The sequence below is a fragment of the Phasianus colchicus genome, chromosome 16 (genome assembly GCF_987193195.1).
Source record: "Phasianus colchicus chromosome 16, bPhaCol1.hap1.1, whole genome shotgun sequence".
Classification (NCBI taxonomy): Eukaryota; Metazoa; Chordata; class Aves; order Galliformes; family Phasianidae; genus Phasianus; species Phasianus colchicus.
Genome location: NC_143451.1, coordinates 3,519,142 through 3,528,005, shown reverse-complemented (window position 1 = coordinate 3,528,005; position 8,864 = coordinate 3,519,142). Strand labels below are relative to the sequence as shown.

The following is an 8,864-nucleotide window of genomic DNA, read 5'->3' as shown; positions in this document are numbered from 1 at the left end:
CCCTGCGAGACGCCGCGCCCTCCTTCAAGATGGCGGACGGCAGCGTGCTGAAGCGAAGTGCGCACGCGCCGAGTCCCACAGCCTCGGTTGCGATTGGTCGGCTGGGCCGGGCGGCCGCTTCCGGCGGGTGGGGCGGGGCGGGGCGGGCAGAGCCGCAGGATGCGCCCGGAGGAGCTGCGGCCGCGCCGCCTGTAGCAGCGCCGCTCCCGGTTCCTCCAGCGGCCCGCTCCGGCCTGCCATCCGGCGGCCCTTCCCAGCGCCCCGGGGCACCCCGTGCTCGGCGGCGGGCCCCGGGGCCTGGGGGGAGGCGGCGGCTCTGCGGACGGGGGGTGAGCGGCCATGAGGTGAGCGGAGTGCAGCGCGCAGCCCAGAGCCGCCCCGCGGGACGGACGGCCCGCAGCCATGGTGAGTGCGGGGCGGGCTGTGGGCAGGGCCGTACGGAGCCCGGAGCTCGGGGCGAGCAGGGCCGGGGCCCCGGCCGGCTGTTCCCCGCAGGCCTGGGGCGGCGGGCCGCGTCTCCGCCTGACGGTGCGCCGTGTCGGCCGGGCTGTGCGCGGCTGTGATTTGCACAATCCTTTTTTTATTTTTCCTCTCGATGAATGGAAGAAGAGGCGTGTTAAGAGCCCTGCTCGCGCTCAGCCAGCCTGCAGTCTGTCTCCAGAGGACCGCAGCTCCGTTCCGGGCACTCGCAGGGTCGTGTTAAGCAATGACGGTATTATTTTTCGCTGCTTCCATCTGAAGGAAGGCCCGGCATTGCCAGGTGTGCTCTGCTGGCAGATGGCGGCTGTGTGCACGGACGGTGCAGTGATCAGAGGACTGGAGCACCTCCCCTATGAGGACAGGCTGAGGGAGCTGGGCTTGTTCAGCCTAGAGAAAAGAAGGCTGCAGGGTGACCTCATTGCAGCCTTTCAGTACCTAAAGGGAGCCTACAGACAGGAGGGGAATCAACTCTTGGAAAGGGTAGATAACTGCAGGACAAGGGGAAATGGTTTGAAGTTGAGGGAGGGCAGATTGAGGTTGGATGTCAGGGGGAAGTTCTTTACAGAGAGAGTGGTGAGGTGCTGGAACAGCTGCCCAGAGAGGCTGTGGATGCCCCATCCATCCCTGGAGGTGTTCAAGGCCAGGTTGGATGGGGCCTTGGGCAGCCTGGGCTGGTATTAAATGTGGAGGTTGGTGGCCCTGACTGCAGTGGGGGGGGTTGGAGCTTCATGATCCTTGAGGTCCCTTCCAACCTTGGCCATTCTATGATCAGGGAACAGGGAGCTGCCCTCTGTCTGCCCCACCATGGCCTTGCCACGTGAATGCTGTTGGTGCCGGTCTGGTTTCCAGCCCCCATCTGTTCCAAGCTTCCTCGGATGCTGCAGGCCCAAGCTCTGCAGCCTTTTCCTTCTGGGAGTTGGGATCTTGCTCTGCAGCTGTGGATTTCTCAACCGGCATAGCAGGGAATGGCTCCAACAGCACAGCTCCTGCTGATGGTGGCTTTGGCCAAAGCTGGAGCCAAGGGTGGTGTTCTCAAGACCGTTCTTCTCAGTGAATACCACCCTTCAGGAAGGTGAATAAGTGCTGTGGGGTTTTGATGATTTGTTGGACCTGTGGTGTTTAGCAAGCTGCTGCTGTGCACGTGAAAAGAGGTTAGCGAGTTCTGTGCTTCAGGGGAGCAGCAGTAACCTCAGACACTCAAAGAGGCCTCTTGATTTTTCCATTGCATTCATACAGACATATACTTTCAGTCTGCTGAGTTCATGTTGTTTTCTTTTACTTTGAGCATTCAGTTTTTGGTTCAACTACAAGCCAAGTAGTGGGTATGGCAGGTGAGAAGCAGTCATCAAGCCACACTGCAGAATTTACTGTTGTAACGCTTCATGTGACTCCTGTGCAAGATTTTCCTTCTGTTCCACACTCCTTGGAGCCTACAGATGGGCCTCTTCTGCTGCTAGTGCCCCCTCCTTCCCGGAAACAGTTGGACAAGTGTGAAGATGAGATTCTGTAAGGCACACTGGGAATGAATGCAGCATAATTAAACTGCGCTGTAAAAATCCAGACTTGGGAAAGCAGATTTTATATCTTGAACTGGGTTAAAGCTGCAGGCTGTAAGCAGGAGGAGCAGTGATGAGTTGGAGCTTGATTAACTGAGGAGGAGTGATGAGAGCAGCAGAGTCAGTGAGAGAAGCATCAAAGGCAGGAGGGAAGCTGCAGTGACACGCACTGTGCTCAAAAACTGTGTGTGTGTTGGCAGCATGTGCCACTTCAGGGTGCTGCGTTCCACAAATCTTACACTACTGATAAGGAACTTCTAGAGCAGACCAAAAAGCATTAGTGTGTTTCCTACTCAAGCATTAGGTTCCTCCTGGCTGATTTAGGAGAAAAAAAATTTAAAAAAAAGCTTAAAAATAAATTTTGTATGTAGAACCATTCCTAAATGCACTGTTTTGCATCCAAAGAATCTATGCCTTTGTTTCATTGCTGATGCTTCACCTCTTGTTCTGCTTCTGTTACCAATGATGGATCATCTCTGAAGCTGTCAGAGGTCAGTTGTGATTGTTAGGACATAGCAGTCACCAGATAGTGTGTAATGAACCCTCATGGGAGGCTGCAAGTCGGGCAGTTACCTCCTAGAGAATGTTGTCTTTGTTTATCTGAGACTTGTATCATGCCATCCACCAGAAGAATAGCTCAGGGTATGGCTCTCCTTCCCAGCCATATCGTTTTGCTTGATATCTGGCTTTTAAGATGCTGTCTGAAATCAGCTGTTCTGTCAGAGAACTGCAGAGAGACTCCTCAAACCTTGTCTTAGCTGTGCAGCAGGCACTCGCCTTTCCTGTTGTCAATAGGCCTCAGAAACGTGTAGCACAGTGGGAAGCACACAACAGGAGTAGCAGTGGTGGTTCCAAAAAACCCATGTCCCTGCTGTGTGTGAAGTATAGCCTGCAGAAATGGAAGGAGGCAGTGGATGTGTGTGGCTTGAATCTTTCTAGGTTTTTCTCAGCAGCATCCTAACTTTTATTCTGCATCCCTGTTTTCATTTTCTTAGCACTAAGTACTGTCATTTTCTTATGCTTAAAGCCTCCTTTGAAGAACTGAGAGTGGTCTAAGCCTTCCGTCTGTTAAGGAATCAAGTATGTCCAGATTACAGTGTACCTGGCCAGGTTGCTGGTGAGCAGTAAGTTATTCTGTCACCGTTGGTTACCAAGGAGTGTGCTGCTGTGAGTGATGGAAGCAACCCACATCTATTATGGATGTTGGTGCAGCTCAGTTGGTGGCCCTGTGGCTAGAGCAGGTCTGAGGGCTCAGTGAGGCAATCCCATACTAGTGGGACTGTTCCTGATGTCCCTGTGGCATGGGAACAGCCTCTTGCTTTTGCAGCCATCCTGCTGCGGGAGGTGCTTAAACTGTGCTGCTTGGGCTGCTGCTTCTGCCTGGAGAGCTGTGGGATGCCCTGCAGTGAGAGGTGGAGGAAAGTAGGGTAAGGCTGTGCAGTGCTGGTGCCAAGAGGGCAGGAAGCACTGAGGTCACCTCTGCTCCTTGGGGATGGCTGAAATGAAGCTGGGAGCTGGAATAATGACAGTGGGATTCAATGGTCCTTATGGGCCCTTTCCAACTCGGGATGTTCTATGACAGCACCAGGCCGTGAGGTGTCACAGCCTGCATTCTGACAGCTTTTGGGAGTTCAAAAAGAAAAGTAAATCATTTTAGAGATGTTCTGACTCACTACTGAAAGAGAAACAAGAGAATAGGAACTTGTAAGTCCCAGCCCCAGCTCTGACATCTGGCTTCCTTTTTCAGCCTTCAAGTCACGCAACTTTTTTTCTGCCCCTCTGTAGCATTATCCCCATTTTATTAAATCATTAAGTGAGAGCTATGGCTTAACTCCTGTGAGCTGTTCACCTATTTCTTAGTGCTGCAGAAGGCAGTATGTGGTGATGCTGAGCCAGGTGGCACAAGCTATGCCTGACGTTCAGCACAGTGGTCTGCATTTCCCACCTACCTGTAAGCACATCACACGTCGTGTTTCAAAGGCTGGGTAGCTAAATGCTGGTTCTACTGTTTCCAGTCAGGCTAAAAGGTATGAAGGTGAGTGTATTGAGCCTTAAGATCCCTTGTACTATCTGGAGAAGCTCCTCTTGCTGACTGATGTTTGTGGCTGAGAGGTGAGTGGCAGCTGCTGGGATTGTTTTAGGGGAAAGCATTAAAATCTGGTGTGTGCAGTGAAGCTCATGCAGCAGGGTTCGGTGCTGCAAAGAGGTGGCTCAGTGTGCAGATGCCTAACAGCTGCTGGGAGCTTGTGTTCTGCTCAGTTACTTCAATGTATGTTGTTAGGTGTTGTCTCTTAGATCAGGAAGAGACTCTGCTGTTGTTATATGCAGTATGGGGGGGGGGGGAATAAGCACTTGCTTTTACATCTGTAATGGCACCTGGCTGGTAGTGCTATGTGTCCTGAAATCCTTCCAAGTCTTTGTCCTCTATCAGTCAGCAGGTATTTCCTACCAGAAGCTGTGTCTTTATTTGAGTCACTGCTGTGTTGGTCTTCTCTGCATCCCAGGTATTAACATGGCACCTTCCTTTTTTTTTTTTTTTTGAGAGAGAAATGAGGTCTTGACTAGCTTTGCTTTCTCAGAATGAAATGCTTAGAATGCCGTGTCTGGAGGTGAAGGATGCAGCAGATGCCTGATCTGTTGGAAAGGTCTCTTTGTTCCAACGCAAGTGTAAATATTAACAGTTTGGTAGAGAGAAAGCAATGAGCTTCTTTCCAGGCAGGTTTTCTCTGTTGAGCAGTGACCTCTGTTCCAGGCAGCCCTGGCGCTCTGTCTGCAGCCAGATGGACAGAATGAAGAGTTCTGTGCTCCGGGAGCAGGCTGGGAATGGTTGGTGACCTCTCTGATTTCGGCACAAGAGCACCTCAAGGATGGTAGAGATGTTCTGCGGGGAAGCAAGGGCTTTCCAGCACATCTTCCTGTCTTCTTTCTCCCTATTTCTGATTCCTATTTACCTTTCAACATTTCAGATGGTGTTCCTTCAGCAACATCATGAATTCCTTTTTTTTTTCCCCCCAGTGTTTCTTAATTCCTCTCCCATAGGGATCACGCTGAGAACATTTCTTTTACAATTTTCCAACACTCTGCATTTGTGCTCCAAATCTTCTGTTTGTTTCGGCATCTCTAAGTTTGTAGCTGGGTCTGCAACTCTCTGTGTATTTTTAGCAGTTTGATTTGATGTTTTCTTACAGCTTTAATTGCAGTGTGGAGACGGGTTGTCACATTTCCTTTGTCCCCTTTTTTTGTGACAGCAGCGTGCTCATCTTGTGTGCATTCTGCCTTGTCAGGGTGCCAAGCCAGCACTGAAGGCAAGAAGATGGGATGTTACCTTCTAGAGAGAGGATTTTTTTTTTTCCTAATGGGGGATAATTTTGTCTGCAAATTGTGTCGTGCTTGATTGATGCAGTGTCGCTGCAGTGAGTGAGGTGATTTCTTGTACATTACAACGCTGCCAGTTCTCGTCTGCTAGACTGAGGGCAACATCCAGCTTCTTCCATTGAGATTCGTTTGTGTGTAGGAACCTGAAACCGCTCCAGGAGCTGAAGCTGGTGTTTGAGAGCAGAGCAGGACTCTGCAGGGGCAGCTGCAGGGAGCGGCTCTGCCGCGGTCAGGCCTGAAGGAAAGAGGAAGCCAGTGCAGTCAGCAGCCTACGATCTCCTCTGTGTGAGCTGAGGTAGGTGCTCAGCAGCAGGGGTTTGCTGCTCACAGCCCTGTGTGGGGCTCAGCCTGCAAGGCAGCTGGTGCTCAGGAGAAAGTTTGCTTTGCAGTGGGCCCCAGTGCAGCAGGAGGTGCAGGGAGAGGAGCAGGCTCTGCTGCTGGGAAGCAGCCCAAGAAGCTGGGGCACTGCGGGTGTCAACATCTTGTTTTGCTTTGCTTTAAGCAGGCTAGATGCTTTTTCCGAACATACTGTTCTTTGGAAGCATTAATTAAAAAAGAAACCAAGTCTTGCAGACTTATTTTGGTGGTGTTATCTACATTAGTTTCATGTATGCTCTTAAACCCGTGAGTTTTAATGGCCTTTGCCAGGACTTCAGTTTGCAATACTGTGAGGGTGCTCTTCTTTGCCAGTGTCCTAGAAAACACTATGTCTCTGCATACCATAATCACCATGCTGGGATTTGGATTTTGCTGCTGCAGGGTGTTGGGCAAGGTGCAGCCCTTGTCCCAGGCTTCCTGTAGTACCAGCCTTGCTTTGTTGGCCCTTGGCCTGGTGTCAGAGTTTTTCACAAAGTAAGGGGGATTTCTTTCTCCCTGCAGAGCAGCTTGAGCTGTGTCTGAATAGAAGTGCCATTTTCAGAAGTTGCTGAATAAGTGTTTTCTTCTTGCATTCACTTTCTTCTTTACTTAGTGTAGCACTTTCAATTTCCAGCCATGTGTATGTGCGTGCCCTCGGACTCCTAAAGTTGGGCCTGCAAACAGCTGCAGTTCAGGTTGTATGTCCACATGCTGTTGAGTTGTCTGCAGGCTCAGATAAACCAGTTTGGATTTGCACTTGTGGACTCAAAGTATTTGAGAAGTGTTCTGGAAAAGCTGTTAATGCTTCATGACATCTTGGTGCTGATACACATCAGGTGACTCTTCACCATCTTCACACTTTTCCAGCCTCCTCCTCTCTGGTCAGAGGAGCTGCTGCATTTGTGTGACTTAGGAAGAGGCAGACACACTAAAACTTGAAGGTGCTTGTTGTAAATGGACACCATGCTTGGATACATGTCTTGTGAGTTCATCTATTTGTTGTGGACCATTTGAGTGAGGAAGTGTGTGGTTTTTTTTTCCTTAACTCTTCAGAATTCGATTTCTTCTTGGCATACCTAACCCCCTCCCTGCCCCCCACCCCCTCCAACATGGTTCTGTCCAAAATACTATGGGTTTGGGTTCTTCCCCCCAGTGCTTTTTTAAAACTTGGGTTATTTCAGATGAAATACCAGGGGATCTCAAAGTCAGTATGTGCATTTGCTTTTGGGGCCAGCACCGTGATCCTGTCTGTGCAGGCCTGCATTCCCTTCTGCAGAGGAAAGGGGAAGTGGTCTGTGCCCTGCAGCTGTTGTCTCACACCTGTGATCATCACGAGGAAGGACGGGGCTGTCCTGTGTTGTGTGGGACATGGCAGAGCCCCCAGGGATGTGAAGTGGGTGAACAGACCGCAGTGCTGTAGAATCGCAGCCCTATGCCCTTTAAAAGTGACTTTCTAGACATCGCTGTAAGATTGCAAGTTCCTTTTGAACCCTGGGAGAGAAGCAGAGCACCGTGTGGTGCTTCAGCACCTGCAGTGTCCATCCAAAAAGCACACTGACATATGTTTGGGGCTTTATCAGAAAAGCAAAAGTGTTCCATCAGCGACAGCTTAAGAAATAGCAGGCAGCAGTTGAGAGCTGTCTGTGAACAGCTCATGGCTGCAGCAGGATTGATGGATTTAACTGTCCTAACAGCAGTTATCGTATCATCTGTGTGTACCCATCTGATACCCCTGTGCTATGGCAGTTTGCAGTCATAATGGAGAATACTGACTGTAGTAGTCTGTGTGAGATGCTTCTACGCTTCTCAGCTGTACATTATGATTCTAGGAACTGTTTGTTTGGTGGAAATAATGTGCTTTTCCAGCATTGGTTGCAGTGCTTTGTGATTACTGAGTTGCCATGTGTTGAGCATCCTTTATGAGCAGCAGAATGACTGCTGGGATGACCCCAGGGTCAGTCCCTGATCACAAACCATCAGTTTGGAAAGGATCTGCCTCGCGCACCTGTTAATCAAAGTTCAGCCTTAAAGCCTGTACCCAGGTAACTGAACCTGCCTGTACAAGATGATTGTAGAAATATGATCCTATAGGTATTCTAAAAGGTGCCTGATTACCTGTGTACCTGGTGGTGTTTACAGGTAAGGTGATCTCCTTATCCTGCTCCAGAAATCAGCTTATCGCTGCTGCCTTTCCATAGCTTGCTCAGTGCAGCGCTGTTCAGCCTATGGTTGTTTTTAGGCTGATGTTTAAATAAAACACATTGATTCCTGAGGTGCATTCTGACACTTCTGAATTGATGAGCAGTAGAGGCAGGATTCCCCAGCTCACGTGCTGGGCAGCAGCTTTGTCACAGAGGATCTGAGCACAGCATAGCATGTTTGCTGCCTCCTTCACTGCCCTTAGAGCAGTAATTCATGACTTCTATGGCAGATTTTTGGCTTAAATTGCAATATAAGAGAAACGAGTTTGCAAAATCAGCATCTTGTCAGTGCACTGCAGGAGTGGTGGCTCTTGGAGCAAATGAAGCAGAGGACTGCTTGCGTGCTGCAGCCAGGAGGTCTCCTGAAATGGCACCAGGAGCCTGCACTGCTCTCACGGCACGCTGAGGTTCTGCCTAGTTTCAGTTCATGAAACCACGAAAACATGTTTGAAATGCAACGAGGAAATTGAGAGCTTGATATCATCAGCAGCGCGCTGCAGGGGAACACGTCTGCCATGGGGCTGTGCACTGCTTCCTATCTGAAGACTTCTGGGCAAGCCTTGCAGTTCTGTCCGAGATCTGTGGAATGTATGTGAATACCCAGTCTTCTCTTATAGTTAGCTGGGAACAATGAGCTGCAACACAGCACTGCTTTGAGCTGCACAGCTCTGCCTCAGTGTAGCGTGCATTCATTCCTTCTGGAGCATGTGTTGGGTGTCATACGGCTGTGTTTTGGTTTTTGAAGCACTCCATAATACTGATTTTGTTGCTGCTGTGCTTCAGTTTTACCCTGAACTTCACTGCACAGAGCGGCCCACAGCTGCTCTGAGGGTCAATGGAGCAGTGCCAATGCTGGCAGCAGCAGAAGGAAGGCTGTGGTGAACCATGCAGGCTT

The 8,864-nt window shown here is 50.2% G+C and overlaps 1 protein-coding gene across 2 annotated transcripts in view; it reads left to right on the top strand.

The window, feature by feature from the left end:
- The first annotated feature begins 156 nt into the window (after positions 1-156).
- Positions 157-8,864, top strand: part of XPO6 (exportin 6) — a 49,898-nt gene continuing 41,190 nt past the window's right edge. For both annotated transcript variants that reach the window (XM_031595309.2, XM_031595308.2), the window contains exon 1: positions 157-405. In XM_031595309.2, the coding sequence (XP_031451169.1) occupies positions 403-405 (3 nt within the window). In that variant the 5' untranslated portion in view covers positions 157-402. The remainder of the gene's footprint in view (positions 406-8,864) is intronic.